Source organism: Oculina patagonica, chromosome 2 (assembly GCF_052425735.1).
Source record: "Oculina patagonica isolate OP01 chromosome 2, crgOcupat, whole genome shotgun sequence".
NCBI classification, from domain to species: Eukaryota; Metazoa; Cnidaria; class Anthozoa; order Scleractinia; family Oculinidae; genus Oculina; species Oculina patagonica.
The window spans coordinates 26829250-26852281 of NC_135759.1; the positions used below are offsets into that span (position 1 = coordinate 26829250).

The 23032-nt window shown below is 37.2% G+C and overlaps 2 protein-coding genes across 2 annotated transcripts in view; both read right to left on the reverse strand.

Moving 5' to 3' along the window:
* The window catches only part of LOC144642251 (scavenger receptor cysteine-rich type 1 protein M130-like), a 32487-nt gene extending 28962 nt beyond the window's left edge, over positions 1–3525 (reverse strand). The window contains exon 1 of the mRNA XM_078501232.1: positions 3474–3525. Within this exon, the coding sequence (XP_078357358.1) occupies positions 3474–3525 (52 nt within the window). The remainder of the gene's footprint in view (positions 1–3473) is intronic.
* A 7047-nt stretch (positions 3526–10572) lies between these two features.
* Positions 10573–23032, reverse strand: part of LOC144643842 (scavenger receptor cysteine-rich domain-containing protein DMBT1-like) — a 38268-nt gene continuing 25808 nt past the window's right edge. The window contains exons 7-11 of the mRNA XM_078503222.1: positions 20917–21276; positions 18506–18838; positions 17414–17518; positions 15570–15698; positions 10573–12350 (exon numbers count right to left, since the gene is read on the reverse strand). Of these exons, the coding sequence (XP_078359348.1) occupies positions 12250–12350; positions 15570–15698; positions 17414–17518; positions 18506–18838; positions 20917–21276 (1028 nt within the window). The 3' untranslated portion in view covers positions 10573–12249. The remainder of the gene's footprint in view (positions 12351–15569; positions 15699–17413; positions 17519–18505; positions 18839–20916; positions 21277–23032) is intronic.

The window sequence follows — 23032 nt, forward strand, 5'->3', positions numbered from 1 at the left end:
AAAAATAAAAATAAAATAAGTAAAATAGAAATACAATATTATTATCGAGGAATATCTGCTCAATGCACATCTGCTTATTGCTTCAGAGATGTTTTCTCTGCCAGGGATGTGCCTGATGCAAAACTTGAACTACTGCCTGTACAACATCCATTTTTAGGCGAGGACGTTAGTCTCGAGCCTTATGTTATGAAGCGATAAATTGGTTGGGTTTACAACGGGCGATGGGCGATGTGATGATTCGAACCGAGGGGGATTGGTAACTAAGAATATGGCTTGAGATTGTTTTCCTCCGCCATCTTGGTTATTCGAGACTTTGCTTGTACATGTACTTTATTGAATAACATAATGGACAAAGTATTTATGGAATCGAAATAACGATTTTAAAAGGCTAAATATCTGCTAGATGTTGTTATATTTAATTTGCTAGAATTTATAGATTACTAAGCATTGAGAGAGCTTCATTCGCGATCCCTTCTGTCAACAGAACGTTTTCGTATACTACTAGGTCAGATTTCAACATTGATCTTAATAATGGTGTGCAAAGCAGCAGTAAATAATTATAAACAAGTGATTGTAAAATATGGATAGAAACAAACTTATTTCAGGCTTTACCACTGACAAAAGAACTACAATTGATCACATTTATACAAATCTAAATAAATACTGATAAATCAAGAGTCCAAACTGGTGTTCTCAAGACACACTAAAGTGACCTTAAAGCTGGGTGGTTTAATAGCAACCAAAAAAGAGTATATACATTTTTGTAGACCATAATAACTAGTAAATGATTTAAGAAGCATAGTGTACATGTAGAAAGATGTGTTTCAGAAAAAAGAAAATTTTAAGTAACTACTTATGTTGCAATAAATTGTTGCAATGTTGCAATCAATTTTAACAATTGATTCTTTCTTTTATTATGTTTACAGAACAGAATTAAAAAACAACAGAAAACATCCAAAATACAGTTTTCAAAGAATCCACTGACAGCTGTGTTTTGTCCTAATTGCTTCAATATGTTTAATCTGCACTTTGTCAAGAAGCAGCATGAATGTGTGAATGTGGCTATTGCATTGGAACTGCTTTGACTGGAACTGGTTATTGGCCTCTATTCTGCCTCTATGCAATATATAGAAAGCCCAATCCTCACTATGAATGGCAGATATATTTAAAAAAAAAAACTCAGCGAAAACCATGTAGCAATAACACCTAAGTTAAAAAAATAAACTGTGTAAAACATCTCTGGATTTGCTACTGAAAGACTCTCAATTCAAATTCATTACTGGCAAACCACTGTATCAACTCTACTTCCTAGACTCCACATGTACTGTATCAAGATGTTGGACTTATTGGACTTACTTGCATCACAAATTGTACAGAAAGTGCAAACAACTTTCAGCCACATTTAAATTTAACAAGAGTAAATCAAGATGCTATATCAACTTTACTTCCTGGAAACTTGTACTTCCTTAAGCTTGCACTGCGTGTTTTAAGTGATATTAAGTTTTTGGACTTACTGCACAAAATTTACATTATAATAATAATAATAATAATAATAATAATAATAATAATAATAATAATAATAATAATAATAATAATAATAAAGACTTTATTTAACGAGGGTAACATAATTTACTGGTGGCCCAGTAGTTTGCAATATGGCCCTCCCTAATTAATTACATAATACATACTTAACTACATATTATAAACCTAACTACATGTTATATACTTACAGATTGTACAGTCAGTGCAGACAACTTTAAGCCACATTTAAACAAGAGGCAATCTAGATACATTATTTCAAGACATTTTATTCTTGCCAAAGTTGTGGAAGTTTCCTAGCTGTCTAGTAAAGTTACAAAATATGTTGCCTTCCATTATGAAAAGTCGTGAAAAAAGACATCTTATTAGAGTTGTACGAATTAAATCGTGCCAATTTTGTGATCAAAGCAGCTTACAATTTGCCTTTTATTAATTACAGTAACATTGGTTAGAAACTAACCTTTCCTTGGAATGCACAACTAAAAACACCACCGGAAACAAAGTACTGTATTTTAAAATTTTATTTACCTGACAAACCCATTTCCCCCCCCCCCCCCTTTTATAGCAAATGTCTCAGTGTCTCAACTTTCGTCTTACAGTGAGGAGCCCAAAAGGGTGACCACTTTTAATGTACTAACAATTTTTGCCTTGCACAAAAGAATGTGAATTAATTAAAAGTGGTCACACATTTGGGCTCCTTGCTGTAAATCACACATCTTTTGGACTCGCATTTTCACTCAATAGACATTTCTGGCTTTGTCATTGTAAGTAGCCCATTTCAAAATCACATGATTCTGAATACCAAGAGAATTTTTTCTGAATTTGAAAGTAGTGATTCTCAAGAGTGATGTCACAGTCTGAAATAGGACAACAAAAAAACGAAGCCCGAAAGGTCCCTTCTCAGTTCTTTGTCTGGAATTTTTAACATACTGTCTTGCTTTACTGGAACGTCCTCGCCTTAGTATGCATTGCATACCGGTTATTTAATTCAGGCTGAAGGTGGTTTTGAATGTCGACCAAAAACAGTGACAAAAAAACAGTGGCTTATGGCCAGTGCAAATTTCGGACTCATTTCCATGGTTGTACAGGAATAATTTTTTATAGCCCCATTTTACCGCCAGTGCCTCCTTCTTAAACTAAGAATATCTACTTTCTGGTACAGTTAGTTTTGCTGCTAGCGTAGTGTGCGGGTCTGTACGGTTAGAACCGGCCCCAACTTTCCATCTTAGAGAGGTGTCCGGCTTGTTGAGAAACGAGGTAACGTCACGTGACACCAGTATATTCTGAGATAGTAAAGCTGAAGGGTTATGCACAATGAATACATGTCCGTTTTAAGTCTGTTTAAAGTCGCTTACTTTATTAATATATAAACTGGGACAAAAATTATACTAGAAAATTGACTCGTTTATTCAGATCATTACAATCGATAGTTTACTTCTTCTGAAGAGTGACAGTACATACATATTAATACATTGAAAATCAATGTTTTACGCTGACGTCTATTTTGCAATATTGGTTTTGGGGGAAGGGGGCTCTATTTCTGAGAATTCGAAACGAGTGTCCCAAGGAATTTTGGCACAGATTGTAGTTAAAAATTAATTTAACTCAGTACTCAGTACTCAGCTCGTTTGGGTATTTTTTGCCTTTTTAGTTTAATTTAGCCCAGCTAAATTAAACTAAAATCCTTCAAACTCGACTGACGAGTAAAAACTTTTGCCTAGTATCTTAACTTTACAATTCATAAGTTGTCCAGAATTTGATTTTTGTAAAAGATTTGGCCGTCGGATTCCCATTCAAACACTGTAATTTCTATCCGCTTTGTCTACTCGTCAAGATGGTGTCGAAAACCATGATAAGGCATATTGTGGGTAAAAAAGTGCCCTAACTAGCCCTAACTATCTAACTAACTATCGTAACAAAAAACCTTAACTCACCAGAGTATAATTGCACAAGCCTCATAAACGTCAATGCTGACAAAGAGATCATTTTATTCAATTGTGAACTCCTGCGCAGGTTCTATCTAAAAAGAAACAGATATTGAATAAACGTCTATTCATTTATTAACCCAAAACCAAACTCAATTCTTCCTAGTTACGGTTTGCTATTAAACGAAGCGCTGTACATTTCACAATTTTCGAAACTTAGAAATTTCGTGTAGAGTTCGAGGAAAGAACTAACTTTTATTATATAGACGCGGGTGTTTTACTGGAAAATAGACTACTGATAAAATTCACGCAAATTACATCCGGGACCGTAGTGGCGTATTTTCCATATCCTCACTAGTGAGGAATTCGATGACGCGTCATTTCTCGCCATTGCACGGCTGCCAAACTTTGGCAAACGCCGTTCGAAAGATGGCGAGTGATAGAGAAGTTAAGTTCACTGAAGCCGACTTAAAATCGCTCACTTATTATATTTATTACACTTGTTTCGCATTATTTCGGAATTTTCTACGACGGTTTGGCGCACGAAAATAAGAAATAAGAATAATAACTAGACACAACTTTCGCCGGTCAACCATGTTTACATTTGACAATAAGGGCTGTCACGAACTACTTTTAATTCTGATGTCAACCAAAGGCTAATCAGTACTAAACGTATTTAACTTCATGGTGTGACCGCAACGTCAACAGGAAGTACTTGCTACTGTTAAGTATGACGTCATGTTATTTGGGACTAACCAGAGTTAAACTTAAGTTACGTCGTAGATGTGACTACTGCCACGTCACTTATAATAAGGTGATGATTTGAAATGTCGTGCATGATTTAACTTTTTTGTCACTGATTCAATTAAAAATTCATACGTGACAAAAAAGGTGACATTGTTCAGAGAAAGTCAAATTACCGGGGGGGGGGGGGGGCAACTTCTCAAAAACAATGCTTAAAGAGACAAAAGTAAATAGACCGTTGATATGACAAAAATGTTTGTTACAAACACCGATTCCGTCAAAAATTCCGATATTTTACATCCTTACTAAAATGGACGAGAACGGTCGGCAGACTTATGCTGTCTTGCTGTCACGGGACCAGCAGGGAGTCAGGGTGTGAGAGTCATCATTTCAAGACAGGATAACTTTAATATAAAGTCATTTGAAAAAGTACAATGTTTTATACTTGAAACCAACTTATTCTTTTGACGTCGTTACGTGCGTTACAAAACGTCTTGCTTCATTTGAGATAATATACAATCCTGTCACGCTAAGCTTCAAAGTCATATTTTATTATATAAACTAGCCAAATCAAGACAGTTTATTAACTTAAAATTCCCTTTGGTAACTCTCACCTTTAGGCAAAAACCTCTGAAAGTCATTTTTAAAAGTCAAACATTTACAGAATTGAAAAAAACTTTCCTCTTTGTTACGCGCAAACAAACGTAGGCTTTTTTTGAAACATTTGCATAATGTTAAACCAACCCATTGTTGTCGTTACGTGCATAACAAACTATCTCATAGGCTTCAACTTCCGGCTTATATTTATAATTTTGGGTCTCGTTTACCCTAAAGTTTCAAATGCTTTTTTCTTTCACCATTAATTTTGTTTACCAAATCACGGTTCATTGTAGTATTCCCAGCAGTATTCTTAAAACCCTCATATATTACGCTGCTCTTTCAAATTAAGTAGAGCAATCTCAGATCTCATTCTTCATCGGGGGAACAATTGGCCTTACGCGCTCCAAGCAACGGGCATAACTCATCGACATTGAACCTCCAGTTCCAATAAACTAATTGATAAAGAAAAGAGATATAACTTACATGAATTGTATTTTGCACGTAAAAGACCCTTGTCTCCAAGTTAAAGAACTGGCACTAATGTTTGCTTGTTGGGGGCAATTTTCCAGAGGGCATAAATATTTGAACCAAAGAGTAGCTGCACTTCTCACACGGCAACGATTTCAAAATGTTACTCTTGCAAAGTTTTAAGTTTACTGCAAAGTACTCAACTTTCTTATTGAAAGAAAATAAAACTTCGGAAAGGGATTTTTTTCCTTATTTTTTAAAAGTATGTAGCTTTTAGTCTTTTTGTTTATGACGAACTAACCTTGGCGTATGCGAGGATTTGAGCAGCGTTGCACGTCTTCCGCCAGTGGATTAGCTATAGCATTTCATACGCGCAGAACGACAAACGTATTTCACACTCATCGTCACGGTGCTTCACAACTTCTTGATAGAGACTTGAAGATTGAAGATGAAATTCGTTGCGCCGTCTAATATTTTTAAACCGTTTTCATGTATGTTTTTATAAGACACTAACAATTTCCGGTGAAAACGTGCGTTCTTAGCAGTCGACATATTTACATGTGGTGACATGCTTCCCGTTTCACTGCGTTTCATTGCTGTAGTTTTACTGACTGATATCGTAATGTTAAATCATGTGTTTGTGTCTTACAATGGGCTGGGTAACTAACGAACCCACGAATTTCATTGGTTAAAATCGATTTTCACTAGCACTGCGGTCTAGATTTTTCCGGTTAGACCAATCTCGTTCCCAGGGCCGTTTGTGCCTCTTAGGCGGCTGAGCCTGGGGCACGAAGAACAAGTGGCTAGATTTTTTAAAAAGAAAATTAAATATTGGCAATCAAATCAATCGCAGTAAAATCCCTTACAACAAAGGGATTTTAAAACGGTCGATTTGATTTTCTACATTAATAATTAATAATTTAGTTTGTTGAAGATCTAGCCAATCAAATCATGTGTCCCCAGAATTACTTGTTCCTCGTGCCCAAGCGTCGACCGGCTAAGAGGGACAAGCGCCTCTGGGGACGAGAATGCGCCCATAGAATGCTGGTCCAGAGCGATTCTTGGTGTCGAGCAAAAAGATCACGGCCTATGGGTACGAGATTGCATCTACACCGGCATCCAGACCGATCATGTTTGCAGAGAAAGATTACAAACAAAAGTACAGAAAAATTACTTGTTTCTACTAAAAAATATAGTCCAGTTCAAGAGAATTTTCTCTCTCTTTGTCACGCAACGCTACGTTCTCGGGTGAAGAGAGTACAGGGCCTAGGGACAATTGTTTGCGTATGGTTAGTCAGAGGCTTAGCTAATCGCTACTGGCACGTTTTTTTTAGGTTGCTGTCAATCATCTCCGCCTTCTGTTCTGCAGCTACTTGTTGTAAAATGCACTCGGCTGTATCAAAATGTGTCAAATCTGAAGAATATTTTAAGAACTAGTGCCGAAACTTCTGGTTTAGGTTACAAATAAGTTTAAAATTTGTTTTTTGTGGACTCAGATAACACACCGTCAAAAATAATTATATGCGTCTAGATTACAGCATATTTTTGTGGCCATCCATGCATGGCCGTTGATGAACCTGACAAAAACTTCTCATTATAAAGTCCATACCAAGGAATATTTGAGTCCCGTTGTAATTACCGTCCCATTAAAATAAAAAAATAAAGATAATTTTTAATGGCTCGGCCACAACCGAAATTTTCGGTGTTTTGGTTTGTTTTGTTTTGCGTGATCGGATTTGTTAGAATACATATCATCAGAAACGCACGTCAAAATATCTGTTAGCTCCACTTAAACATAATTTAATAGATGCGACCCTGTGATTTGTACTTGATAGGATAACTCTAACAAAGGGAAAAAATCCAGACGTCCCTAATTTGACGAGCTCGACTACGCTGGAGCTAGGTTTAGAAGAATTTATGAAGATTAATACTTTAATACCAGTCCGTACTGCGCAGACTCGGGGTTTGTTTTCATTTTTGTTTTGAATTCGTTGAAACGTTACACTTCGGTAATAGGGTACATGAAGTTTTTTAGTCCGCCATTACGGTTCGTTTCGTTCAAGAATCCCCGATGAGCTGAAACGTCGGTTTGAAGTAGCGTCGAGGTACTTCTACTCGTTACTATTGTTTTGCAAGGACATCTGGCCATGGCGTTAATAATGAAGAAAAGGGTACGTTTGTCATGCTAGTAAACATTAATTCGTGTGAGACTCACATACACATTGCAGGCGGACATTGCGCAGTACAGACTGGAAATCATCTTTAATGCTGGACAAATTTAGGGTGAATTTCAGAAGCTAGAGTAGGCCCGTAGCCTGGTTTTTTCCCGGGTAGGTTCGTTTTCTCTAAAAGCGGACCAAACAGTTGTAGACTGGACATTTGCTTAGTAATTTTTTTTATTCACTTTACCAGTGCACACGAAATGCTATCAGGGGCGTTGCAAAACCAGCTTTTTGAAGAGCTGTAGACTAAAGGGCGCGCGGAAGGGAGAGTTCAGGGACTGGACTATAGATCTGGTCAACTGGCCCTGTAAGGGCCGCCGTTTTCGAGGATCCAACAGGAGGTATGCTTTCATGGGGATTTTTTTTTTAGATAAAGACCCATGAAAAGGTCTTCTGTTTTACTTTATGGCGATTTTACTTGTATTTTGGAAACACCGCCATAAAGTCTTAAGATTTCACAACAGAGGATTGCACTTATTTTCACTCATTCCTATATAAACGCTGTTAACGAGCTTGTCTTAACGTCACGTATCATTGTACGTGTTTGCATTGGTCCGGAGTTTTCACTTGCGCGATGAACCTTGATCTCATCGCGAAAGGCTAGAGATATGTGATCCGTCACCAGTAAATATTGCTTTTCATTTTAACAAAAAAGCTCCAGCCTGAACTGAAAAAATACGATGCTGAAAAATTTGTATGCCCTAGAGTACTAGCCTATATGCTGGCTAAGCCATTACCATCGTTACGTATCAGAGTTTGTTGTCTACGGAGTGTAAGTGAACTCAACGCAGCCTACTTTCGAATCAAGGTTCACAGGGGTATCATAGTGGATGCATCCCCAACCTACGATGCTCGCATTTAGTTGCTACAGCATGCGGATGATGATGGCTTTAAAAATGAGACTCATACTGGAATTAAATTTTAAGCGTTTTGCTTAAGCCTACCCTTCCGAATTCTCAGAACGTGTTGAAATTTGTTAAACGGGCTGCAATATATATTCAAATCAGTGGAATCAATATGAGATGCATTTGTGTCACGATCTGCCTTTGGTTCTAGTCTGAAAACCGAAAAAGAGGGGAATATAGGTGAATGGTTTACTAGTTTATTATGTTATTTTTGTTGGAAATAAATACACTCCTAAATACAAATAACGTCAGTGAAAATTCTCTTAAGCGGACAATATGCTATATCATTCCGCAGACCGGACCTTTTCAGTCAGTGGGAAGGGGGGGGGGGGGGGGGGCGCCTACGGGCTTGTAGAGTCGAGTATGTTTTCAACGATTCGAATAAGGACGGAGGGTGTTTTAAAGGAGATTTCGAAGAGTTTCGGTCTAAACTGTTCTGAACTGATTAGTGGTAGGCATCTTGACCCGTCAAAAACATTATCTTTGAACACGTTAAGGAAGATATACTATACGTTCGCAGATAGAAATCAAGCTACGGCTAAAAATATATAATTTTTGAAGATGCGTGGAAACAACTTGAAAAGTTAAGCCCCAGTTTTTCTAGTTGCAATTGATTTCGATCCAAGCCATACGCAGCCAACGACGTTCGTTAACAGTTTCAGTGCTCTAATATAGCAATATTTAACAAAAATTGACTATTATTTTTAGGTTTTTTGCGACACAAACATATATTTTGCTTGTTCAAACATCTTGTTAAAAGCCGCGACATAGCCCCTTTAAGGTAATCAGATTGTTTCTTCACTTTAAACGTCAAAAGGGCGGAAACCAGCCCTTGCCTTGAAAAAACGGAAAGGAAGGTGAGCGAAAAGTTTTGTACAGTGTTTTAAGAGTTGACGACCCGAAATGGAAGTAGCCGACAGTTATACATTTGGTAACTGTTAGAGCAGACCAAATTAAAAGTAACTCAGTACAAAGGCCATCGGTTACGCTTTTTGTTTATTAAGATAAGACATGCTTGGAAACAAAGCAAACTTAAAATAGTTATACATGCAAAAGCTCATACATTTTCCATTCCATGACTTTCAAACTGAACATATTCTTCTTTAGTTTTTACTGTTTATTCTTGCAACTTGCAACCTCAACTCTTCCCGGTCTAAACTAAATACGATTAACAATACAAGAAATTACTCAAACACGAAATTGTGAGTTAAAATCAAATACAGTAATATATTTAACAAAAGCAGTTTCCTGCATTTATAAAACGTTCATTAAGGTCGCGCAGGACCCTTGAAATCATTATGTATGTATTTATTTAAAGAGTATGCACGAACTGCGACGACTGAAGCCGACAACAAACGAAATATTCATGAGAATTTTTTTTCTCAGAGTTCTTTGTACAAGTAATTACACGGTATTGTTCTCAGCCTCGCATCCCGTGCGCTGGAACATAGTGAATTATCATAATTAGATTCACAGCTTTCAATAAAGCACACGTTGTTGTAAACATCGACTCGGAAGGTCTTCGGAAGCCTCAAAACCTGCAATTTTGTGTCCAAGTTTTCTCCGCCGATATAGAATTTCAAGAGTTGATTCGCGAGGAACATAAACTTGGTGTTCTCTATTGTGTTCTGGCTAGAGCGAATTTTTAAATTTCCTTCTCAAAATGAAGAGAGCATGTTTCAAAGTTTAGATTTCACATTTTTACTCTCTCAGAAGCCATTAACTTGTAGCAGTTTTTGAAATCGAAAATTTCGTTCTAGTGGGAACACAAAAGAAGTTACGATTTATCACTAGGCTATATAATCATTTAATTTGGTGCGCTGTGCTAGCTGAAAACTTGGACACAAAATCGCATTATCTTCAGTTAAACTTTTAAGGGCTTGTAACATCACAGACAACGGTCATCTTTCAGTAAAAGGACAATCATGATGTCATGATTAAATTTTAGAGGAATCGATATTCAAAATGTAGTGAATTAAAGCTTTACAAGACAGCACTCCAACAAGAAATTTGGCTAATGAATATATTAATGAGCAAGGGTCCTGCGCGACCTTAAAACTACCCTGTTGTGGCATGTAAATGCCGTATTCTCATTAGCTTAAAATTCCTTTTGCGCAATTTAACACATTACATACATTAACTTTATTTTTACGAAAATTACATTCGGTGCTCAGTGTATACATAAACATTTCAGGCGAAGACTGCGCAGTGCGGATTGGAAATCATCTTTATTAAGCGATTCAGTGGAATTTCTTAAAATTTCGAAATTTGCTTTCGATGTTTAGTGTTGTAAGAAATGATTTCTTTTGATAAGATATTCGCAACAGTAACACACAGGTTTGCAATAAGATGTAAAAACTTTTGGTACATGATTTTGTCCAATTAATTAAGTCCTGGCGGATTCCGTCTTAAACCCATGTCATGCTCTTCACTGGCTCGTGTCATTGATGCTGGAGTTATGTTGGCCCTCTCTGCTGTCGCTGTTAAATCCTCCTTGCCGGCTCTTTCTTATCTCTTCTTGTTTAATATCGTACCTAAAATTTTTCTTAACCTTCAACTAGACACGTTCGGCAATTAGGTGGATAAAAAGCTCACTTGACCGTTATAAGTAGGTCATGAACGACTTTTTTATAAAAGGAAAGACAAGTAACATAATCTTGAGATAGAGTCGGGCAAGAAAAAAAGCCGCAACTCATGTTCTGCTGATAAATTCAAACCTTCAACCCAGCTGTCAATGGCGGTGAAAGAAAAAAAAAAAAAACGGGCGCGGTATGTTTGACGCGTACAAGCTAGTTGGGCGCGTCAGATTTGCCAAGATTTTCACAACTCTTTTTACTCACGGACTTGGTCATTTTAAAACATTTTGTACCAACAAACTTGAACTGCAGTCTGTATTAGTAGCTAATTCACTTTAGTAACGGCGTTACAAAAGCGGTTTTATAAAAGCGTTTAAATCCAAATATTTTCTTATTAGCTTCGTATCGTCCTTACGGTGCGCGCGGGCAAGACAAAATTTCCATCGTCCGCGCGCAAATGGTGATGCTGTTCATCAACCAATCAGAATGTCAAATTAAACGAACTTGGCCATCTGGGTACGAGATTACTTCATGTAATGTGTGTTATTCATGCAATTGACGGCAGAGGTGGGGAAGACTGTTCATAAATAACGGAAACAATACTCGAGAGCCTACGCTGGCCGCCTATTACAAAAACTATGGAAAAGCACTGTGCAGTCAGTTTAGTTAACAAGTGCTTGGTCGGAGACGTTCCTTCTTATTTTAAAGACTATTTTATGCTACGAAGACAGAACGACAACCAACATGTTTTAATAAATGCACTAGACATTAAGATTAAGATTTTACAACCAAATGAACGTTTCCAGGCTATTTCAGTTTTTTATTCTTAGGTTATTTTTAGAACATTTTAAATTCGCAATTCAATTTTTTATGAGAACACTATTATTTTTTAAGCTTTTTAAGTTCTTAAGCATTTTAGCGATATCTTTTTAACGCAGTTAGTTTTTTATAGATATATATTTTATACATACTCTCTTTTATTTAAATTTATTTTTTGATATACAGGGCCCCCGTTGATACCAGTCCCGCGACTGAAGGGGCACCCTGTTAAAGTATAAATTATTATTATTATTATTATTATTATTATTATTATTATTATTCTCTTTTGCTTTAACGTTCAAGCTGTTCCTGTGCTAAGGTCAACATCGTTGCACTGGTTGGCTCCTTCTTCGTCAAGAATTACGGAATCAGCATTGTAAGTAAAGTTGCTTAAAGCCGTCTCTGTGTTACTGGGTTGTGGTCTGAGGAGCCTTCGGATTCGACAGATCAGTTAAACAACAGCACCGATAAGAAGCATCACGGCTGCTGCAGAAACTGACAGTAACACAATGAAGGGAGTGGAAAAGATGTCTTCTGCTGCTGTGGATTTATCTGAAAGAAAATGATGCGATGCTAATTAATTTGCATAACATTTACATATAAACCCTCATATTTTTTAATTAAAGGAGAAGTTCACTCCAAAATGGCCATATTTTTTCTTAACGCCTATAAAACATTTATACAAAGGTATGCTATTCACCAACGTTTCAGCTTCCAACGAGCGCTAAAACCCTACGAAATCCTTCCCTGAAGTGGCCCAAACCTCGAGAACTGAACGCCGCCATCTTGGAGATGGTAATGTATGCGTGACGTCAAAGAGCTCAACTTGAAGTTTGGTGGGAACATTTAAATACTCGAAACCGCAGCTCCTTAAAAAACTATTAACTTCAATTCGAAGCAGTCTTCCGTAAAGTGTTCGGAACACGCAAACATTTGCGTCCTTTTTGGCAGGAATGTTTCTTTCCTGCCCATTCTTAAAGTGCCACTATGATCAAATTTTCGATTTCCATTTGTTTACATTTTCGTGTACAATAAGACTTTCTTACTCACCTTGCCAATTTTCAATCAAATTACGAACTTCAGAAGTCGTTTTATTTAAACGTTTATTTACGATAATTTACGGCCGCCATTAAACAACCTTGTTCCAAGGCTTGGTTGCAAATAGGGAGAAAATGACGTCAGAGGCTCCAAAATACGTCACGGGTTGAAATTATAATAACAATCAGCATAGAAAATTGCACGAAAAACAAGCCCAAAGTTTTTGTTGCTTTTCGCGTTAATTTTTAATACATATTGTTATTATAATTTCAACCCGTGAGGTATTTTGGAGCCTTTGACGTCATTTTCTCTCTATTTGCAACCAAGCCTTGGAACAAGGTTGTTTAATCGCGGCTGTGAATTATCGTAAATAAACGTTAAAATAAAACGACTTCTGAAGTTCGTAATGGATTGAAAATTGGCAAGGTGAGTAAGAAAGTCTTATTGTACACGAAAATGTAAAAAAATGGAAATCGAAAATTTGATCATAGTGGCACTTTAAAAGCCATTCTTGAGCAATTGTTATTTTAGATATTGAAAAAAGGTGAAAAGAAGTCACTCATTTAGAGCTCTGTTTGGGCAAAATGGAGCTGCACAAACAGGCATTTTGACAAACAAAATCCACTACAAAGGAACAAGGAATTTCGAGTCTCGACAAACTTCAGCTGATCTCTGACGTCACGCATACATTACCAGCCACTTCAGAGAAGGATTTCGTAGGGTTTTAGCGCTCGTTGGAAGCTGAAATTTTGGTGAATAACATATCTTTGTATAAACTATTGGCGTAAAGAAAAAAAATATGGCCATTCTAGAGTGAATTTCTCTATTTATGCTACGACGGGATTTTCTTGTTACAGATCAGAGTGAACATACAGTCTGGGGGCAAGTGCACTCCCGTGGTTGTTTTGTGCTGAAAGTAAACCACTACTGTAGAAATTTCTATTGGGACATTCCCTTGATAGTAGTCATGAAAAGTTTTGGTGACAACTTTGCAACTTGCTAAAACGGTATTTATAGGGGTTTAAAATTCGAGCTCGTCCCTTGAGGACGAAATTATTCGAAATTCTGACGTATGAAGTATAAAAATTGGTGTCTTTCTGTTATATTTTACTGACTGCAGTTTCATTACCTTTATTATTTATCCAAAATATTTTTTAATTTTTGATTGGTTTACAATTCCTGATTAATACCTGCTAACCGGCTAGCGCCGACCAAACTTGGAAGACGTTTCTATTATTGGACGATTGACGTCACGTAATAGCGGCCTTAACGAAACAATTGACAAGTATTGGATGAGGTTGAGCATGATAGCGAGAACTATCAAGGCCGAGGTTTGTATTATCTGCCGATGCCGAAGGCTGAGGCGGATAATACAAACCGAGGCCTTGATAATTTCGCTATCATGCGAAAACCGAATCTAATAATTGTTTTATTAGATATTGTTAGTGCCCAGCACAAATGCACACTAAAAATTTCTTTTGATGGCGACACAAGAAAAGCCACTTAAAAACACGTTTGTGATCAACTTTAACAACAACCACACACTGGCTTGAAAACTTTTCAAAACTCATGAAAGTAATATATAAAATTTTTAACAGGTAAAATGTACAGCATCACCTCGAAAAATACTTTCTTTGCAGCATTGCAAGACTGTTAACGTCGAATACGCCGCTTTCGTACAGCTTTGTAAATCTTTTCCGCATATCAGCGGCGTGTGTTCAACTTTGGCGAGTTCTTGTCGTTTCAACTCAACACACTTCATGCTAAAAACTTTGTTAGCCTCGGTAAATTCCGGGTCGTTTATAATATCGAAGCCTCGAGTAGATTTTAAGTGTCTGTTAAGTCCAAATCTGATGCTGTTCAATGTGCACTTGGAATAAGAAGTTCCGGCTGCCTTCCAAGCTTCGGCGAAAATAAGTTTTCCTCTCGAGGTTCGCTTAAATTAACTTCTTCTCTTTCAGGTAGTCGCTAAGAACTGTTTGAGCTGTCTTCGTTAATTGTTTTGTCTTTTTGGCGTCCTTATCATTAGTAATTTTTTCTAAATTGCTTTCCGTTAGTCTTACTGTCGCAAATTGTTCCGTCATCGCTTCGATCTCTCTCCCTGACAACCAAGACAAACTAGCAAGGCGGGAAAAGGCGGCGTTAGAGAGGTTAAGCATGACGTTTAGGGCAAACGGTAAACGGCAAAAATAATTCTGATTTTGCTCGCTTTTTCTCTAGCACTTAAATAAAGCCAGTTGAAAAAGAGGAAAAAACCCTTAATCACAGTAAATGCAAACAATTTCCCTAAATTGTACAAACGGCTAAAATCAGACACCACCATGGAACTCTTTTTCGGTTCTGTTTAGAGTTGCTAGCGCCATTTTAGGCCACGCGAGCAGTAATGACGTCAAGCACAAAATCGTAGCGCGCGCCTTTGAGCCACGTAAAAACTGGATGTGTTCTCTTAACCTGATGAAAGGTTTCTCTGAAAACCTTACATCTTTTTTTTCCATTTATAATGTCGGAGAAAACTGATGCGTCCGATTTGATGAAGCCTGTGATAGAATTTACATTTTTAGGTCTTAGTTCTTTTAATTAGTTATTTGGCTCCTTCACGTTTTCCACAAATTTACCCCTAGATAAAAATAAGTCCAGTAACTCTTCTTTGAGAACCGGTGTTTTAATACCGTTTTTTTAAAGACAGTACCTTTACGATTGCTGACGTAACATTAGTAATCAAATTCATTTTACCTGCTATGATCGGTTCTTCACATCGTCGACCCGTGAGTCCTTTGGGGCAGGCACAGAGATATAAAGAATCATTACTGAAACATTTACCGCCATTTTCACACGGAGAACTCTGACACGGGTTAAATGTCGCTGAAATGAAACAAAAATAGCAATTACCGCTCATACTTTCTTTCTTTATTAAAGAGCGTTAAGCCCTGGCAAAACGGCAGCGCAAGTGGACGCAAGTAGTCGCAAGTTGAACTTGCGTACAGACCTGCGTTGGGTGGCCAAACGGACACGCAAGTTTAGTCGCAAGTCGCAAGTTTGCAAGTTTTGCCATTCAAAATGCCACGCTCTGCAATTCAGTATTTGAAGTTAACTGCAAAAATTGCATTGCCTTGCGTTGGGTGGCCAAACGGTAAAAAAAAAAACGTTGACTTAAGTTAAGAAGGCTCGATGTAGTTTTTTTAGCCGAAGGGTGGTTGTTTTGAAAATTAAAATTATTTAGGAAGCCAATATTCGATTTTTACCAAAAATACACCATAATGATCAAATATGACCAAATTTTAATTTTTTACCCGTCACTTTGTCACAAAGGTTACCATAGCAACCATTGACGTTTTCCTTTGTTCTCAAACAAGCTTGATTTTCTCGAAATCTAGATTGACTCTTGGTATTCATTTTTTGATATGTTCAAGCATAGTAGAGTGACCACCGGTACACAAATTTTTAGGAAAATCTGTAAGAGCGTTTTAGAGTAAATCAAGAATGAAGTTTTTGGTATTTTCTTATAATTTTCTACAATCTACAGTCGATATATTTTAACAAATTAAAGCAAAAACTGTTTCGCTTTTAGTTAATGATCTTTGATGGTGTAAGTATATATATTTAAGTGAGAGTAACTGTGCTCAAATAATAAGAAACAATTTTAAAGCGCCTATTTTATATTAAAACGGTGTTTTTCTGAAAATTGCATTCTTGATTTACTTGAAAACGCTTTTACAAATTTTTCTTAAATTTCGTCAACAGTTAGTCAATCTACTAAACTTCAACATATCAAAAAATAAACACCAAGAGTCAATCTAGATTTCGATAAAATCAAGCTTGTTTGAGAGCTATGCTATGGTAACCTTTGTGACTAAGTGACGGGTAAAAAATTTAAATTTGGTCATATTTGATCATTATGGTGTATTTTGGCAAAATTCGAACATTGGCTTCCTAGACAATTTTAATTTTCAAAAAACCACCCTTCGGCTTAAAAAACTACATCGAGCCTCCTCAAGTGCAAATTTGATCTCGACCAAAGTGTACGCAAGTCCTGGCCAAACGGCAACGCAAGTAGACGCAAGTTTTCGCTTTAGATTCAGAATAGATTAACGACTTACTGCTTGGTATTCTTATCTTAAGAATGCTCTAAAAAAGTAATAGTTGTCACTCGAAAAACGATGCGTTTCAGTCCAATTGCGATCAAGATTTGAGCACAATATTTGAAGCACTGTCAGGGCTTTCAATTGTCAATAAAGCAGTTACTAGTCTAGTGCTGTAGGTCCTTTAGGATCATTTAAATCATTCTGTTTGCAACCACTTGCAAAACAGATGCCTAGCTCGTTTAAAAAAATAATCAAATAATTCCCATTCCCACTCTTTCCCCCCCTTTAATTTGCAAGTAAACCTGAAATTGACCAACACTGGCTAGGGATGGATGGGGTTGGGGGGGGGGGGGGGTGTGGGTTTTGCGACACAAGACGTGATTGTGTAAATGTTTAAATTGGAGTTATTGATCAAGAGTGTATCAACCCTTGAACATTGCGTGTATTGGACTAAAACAAATACCCATAATTGTAACATTATTCTATTTTACTCACGTATTTCACAGTGGAGACCCGTAAATCCATCTGTACAGTTACAAATAGCACCAACTGCAGTCTCAAAGCACGTTCCGTTGTTTGCGCACGTGACTTGCGAGCAATCTGACGAGTAAAAAAAAATTAAAGATTGCCCATCGAAACAGAATAAAAAGCAAAAAGGAGAATGCACTGGTATTTTATCCTTGAAATAGTTTGTTTTATTAACCGTCTAGTTCCCTTTTAATATGCGACGTACCAGGCGCAGGGAATCACGGAAGATGTATTTAAAATTGCAAAGTCGGGACTTATCGTTAGAAACAACTACCATGATGCCGCGCAGATGCCTTCTCATTCAGTCATCCAGTCAGTGCCTGTATTATGTCATTGCTCGAAAACCGGCTATTTGCCATTTAGTGTCATTTAGCGTGCGTTTTGGAGCCAGTAGGAAGAAGATCATAACGAATTGACAGCTTAATCAGTCAGTAGTGGAAAGCATTAAGCGGCTGTCTTTTGTGTAATTTATTCCCAGCTTTCGCCGACCCATGGCTTCGTCAGGGAATTAGAAAAGATTTAAAGTGCAGAGTGTGAAATGAAATAAATTACGGTGTAGGTAACACGAATAATTATTATTATAGTTTGAAAATATTTAGCCTGCGAATACAGCCGCCTCTCATTCGCTCCCGTTGTATTCGCAGGCTAGAAAATATGATCAAAGTGACTTTTGCTGAGTGGGATCTGGATTTACTTGCAATAACTGCCTATAACTGTCTATGTTGTACAATAAAAAAGTAAAAAAAAATGAATGCAACCCACGGTACGCAAAAAAATGTAACCAAAGTTCTTAGCCTGCGAAGCGGTCGAGCGCTACGGAAGCCTTTTCGTAGGCTACATAGTTCTAAGTGCACGAAAAACCTAAAACATTTAAAGAAACATGCATAAAAATTCAATAAAATTCAAACTTAGGATACACAATTTTGTTGGTACAGGAACAAATTTCATAAAAAAATATGGCTTTCTCTGTTTCTACTGGCTGTGTTTCTCAAGGTATTGTGTGGTAAAATGAACAGCCGCCATCCTTTTTCTTACGGTGGATTACTTATTATTTCTTACCTGATTGATATGGTAATTTACACACGACTGTTGCAACTAAGTTGTACTGAATACCCTTGTTGCCCCATGAAACTTTTGAGCATTCGCCGAAATTGGACTCATTTCCCAGACATCTCACGTTTATAAACCACACCGGTCCAGTACGGACACCAAACTGATAACCAGAACCAAATGAAATAGCTCCAGGATATCCCAACTGACGACATACCACGCGAGCATCATTTATGACCCATTCGAAATAAAAACCGCGCACTGTGCCCCAGACTCCTGCGTAAAATACTTCCACTCGTCCAGCATTGCTGATTGGTGCACCAGCTAGCCTTACTTTTAAATCTAAGAAAACATACTAAATCTGTTAGTTTATTAAATAATGATGAATCATTAGGAATTCACTCCGATAATGACATATCAGCTCAACAACTTTCAAAGAATTCTTGTTCTAAAATTAAACATAGGTTAAGAAATAATTATTTCCAAAATTGGTTGAAGGTCCGAAATTGCGCGTCATTTAGCTCTAGAGAAAAATTCACACACAAAGAATTTAAATCAAAGGCTCTTCGAGCAACCTCATGGTAATTCTGCAATTCGATGAAGTGCCGACCGTCCAATTTTTTTTCCAAATAAGCGTCCAATAATGTAACGCAATCTCACTTTATTACTATCGTTCAATACTAACGTGACACGAGATGACGTGACACGGAAGAAAAACGTGCTGTGGATGTCGTGTTAACTAAAACACGTCACACTGCAAGCGTACAATTTTGATAATACAAGCGTAACTGCATGTCGTTTAGCTGCTATCAATAACGTCACAATCTCACTTAATTTGCCTTTGAATGTTTTCTTGCGCCAATGGGTCATTGATAGTTTTTTTTCTTTCAAATAAGCGTCCAAACATGTTACACAATCTCACTTTGTTTGCCTTTGAATGTTTTATTTTCCATGAAAGTTGCGACATTGATGGTTCGTGCTCTTAGGTTTCGTAGCACGAATTCTATTTTTTCACCGTAAAATATTTAAGTGTAACCTTTGATTCCATCCTTTTTGGCATTAAGTAAATTTGTTTTGTGAATATGTTTACTTTTCTGTCAGCACGTATAGCGTTATTTTGAGCAGCGAATAAAATTAGAGAGAACTTGATGTGCGTTTCTGCTGGACTCAAAAAGATGAAAAACGGATGACGTGACACGAGATGACGTGACGCGAAACAAAAACGTGCCATGAATGTCGTGTTTACGTAAACACGTCAGATGGCAAGCATGTATCAGTAATATCACAATCTCACTTCATTTGCCTTTGAATGCGAACGGGTCATGATAGCGTATGCTCTGAGGCTTCGTACGGCGAATTATATTCTCTTTTATCACCAGAGGATAAGTGTAACTGATCCTCTTTCGATCTGTTTTGTGAAAATTCAACCTTTTTTCCCTGAAAGAGACAGACCCTGGGAACGAGGTTGTAGAATAATTTGTTTTTGATTGACATGTGCTGAATGGCGTTTTAAAGAACCTTTCTGTCAGCACGTTTACTGTTAAATGCATGAATTAATTGCGGTTTAATATCAGAATGGAGTGAGCGAGTGGTCGAGTGAGGGAAACACGTGACTTCGAGAATGATCACTACACCTTCATTACCATTCGGTAAAAAGGACTACCAATTAGCAGAGTATCTCACTACAGTTAAAAATCCAGCGCATCGAATAGTTAGTTTACTAAACTAAGATTAGGGGTACATTCCCTACGCATACAAACTGGAAAATATGAAAATGCAGGAGCATCCATACCAGTTGAAGAACGAAAGTGTTTGGTATGTAATGAAAACCACATAGAGGACGAACAGCATTTTTTTAATGTATTGCAAAGGGTATAATGATATTAGAAAAGAGCTTCATTCTATCGTGTCACAAACTGATACTCCCTTTGTAGATTTAACTAATCATGAAAAATACTGTACCTTCTAAATTAGATAATTATGCTACCTCTAAAAGCATAGCTAAATATATCTAACTCATGTTTCAAAAAAGAAAAGAAATTTTAAATTGAAAGTTAAATTAATAAATAGTTGTATAATTAATAGTTCAATTATTACCGTAAACGTTTGCACTGCAATTTCATTGTTTAGCATAGTTGCTATAACACCTTTATTGTAACTAGCTAGACCAATACCTCCCTTTAGAGTGTATAGCAAAACAAAGATTTGCTGTTACTCTTACTGTCACTCACTCACTCACTCACTCACTCACTCACTCACTCACTCACTCACTCACTCACTCACTCACTCACTCACTCACTCACTCACTCACTCACACACTCACACACTCACTCACTCACTCACTCACTCTCACTCACTCACTCACTCACTCACTCACTCGCTCACTCCTTCCTTCATTCATTTGTATAATCATAACCTACCTTTAGATGCGGTAGCATTTCCCTCATTGCATAGCACGCCAGCTGCATAGAAGTACGGATTTTGCATATAAGCCTCTGGGTCTGTAGCTTTGTCCCATGTTATCACTGCACAATCTGAGATTTTTGTTTCGTTTCCACTGCATCGTATCCTGTAAATCCACAATGGTGCTTTTAGTTGTATAAATGCTGCACTATTAAAAATGTCATCGGCACCAGAATATCCCAGCTGACGGCATACCACGTGACCAACATTAATATCAATATTACCACCACCTAGTACACCGCCCCAGACTCCTTGGTACATCACCTCGATCGTACCCGCAAAAGGTACACTAGATCCATTTAAACGAACAGGAAAATCTGCAAGACAAAAATACTTTTAACAAAAGCTGCAGGTGTTTTGAAAACGTACATGGTTAGTTGGTAGTGTTAATCACATCCCCGTCTGCCCTCTGAATGAACACATACACTTATTATAGTGACGCTGGACGGTGTTTATGCTTTGACGTAAGGTGAGTGGAGTTGATTGATTGATTGATTAAAAGATTGATTGATTCATTCTTTTATTCATTCATTTATTCGTCCGTTCATTCGTTCGTTCGTTCGTTCATTCATTCATTCGTTTGTTCAATCATTTATTCATTTATATATTTATTTATTCGTTTGTTCAGTCAGTCAGTTATTCATTCATTCATTTTTTGTCACCTTTTTTTAATGAACTTTATTGACAACACACAAGTTTTACATAAAATTAAATACGTACAAAAAGAAAAAAAAGCTAAACTAATTACAATAATATTATATTACAGAATTTGTTTACATACAATTAGGATATCTTTTTAATTACAGTTATAATCAGGGGGGAGCAGCTTCCCATACATTCTCTTATATGAAGTCTGAGCGATGGTCTCACAACTTGCAAAGCAATCATCCGGGCAGTAATCAGCGGATGTCTCTAAGGCGCATGAGCAGCTTTTTTCTTTTTGAACTTGCCAAAACAATAACAACATGGGACCAGTGTGGGAGAGTTCGATTAAATTGTTTTCATAGTGACTGAAAAAAAAAAGGTTTTCTAAGTCTTGTCTTAAAAGCAGCGAATGTTTTTCTGGAAAGGTTCTTGGTGTCAATTTGTGGTGTTTGTTATGAAATAAAACCATCACGGAAATGGTAATGAAAACGTGGCGATCGAATTGGCCGTTCCGAGGTTGCGCAGGGAACTGAGACGAGTTTTTAATTTTAAGCAATCGATAATCTGATACCACCACATGAAAGAACTCGGTGAGATTGGTCATTTGACCAAGCTTGACGCTTTTAGGATGAACAGAGGCGAAGTTAAGGGCCTTGAAAAATGGTTAAAAATCCATACAAACGTCATATAGACTCCTGGTTCTAGGCCATCGTAACTTGATTATATGTGGATGATGGATGATTAGATATGTGGATGACACCTTCACCATGTTTGACAGCAAAGACACTGCTAATGAGTTTTTACGGTATCTAAACAGTAGGCACAACAGTATCAAGTTCACTATTGAATTTGAACAAGACAATGAGATTCCTTTTTTAGACATCCTTGTGAAACGTTGCCCCGACAACACTTTCATGACCTCTGTCTACCGGAAGAAGACTTTCACCGGCCTCTACACCAAGTGGGATTCATTTACACCTCGAAAATACAAAATTAATCTTATTCGCACACTTACCTATAGTTGTTTCAGAATCTGTTCCTCTGCCTCATTATTACAATCCGCTATTAAAGATCTCAGGAAGCTCTTGCTGCAAAATGGTTACCCTCAAGGCATTATCACGTACAACGTTAACGATGTTTTGAACAGACACAAAAACAAGCCAGACACCCCTGTTGCGACAGTTCCTAAAAAAGATGTCATAATCCTGTTACCCTACTTAGGTCTTCCGAGCATCCAAATCACTAAACGCCTTAAATCCTGTATATCCGACTTCTACTCTTTCGTCAACCTCAAGATCATTTTTCAGAACACACGCCGCATCAAATCCTTCTTTCCGTACAAAGACCGCCTCAACCGTTCTCAACGATCTAAGGTCATCTACAAAGCTAGCTGCTGGGACTGTGACAATGTTTACATTGGGAAAACAA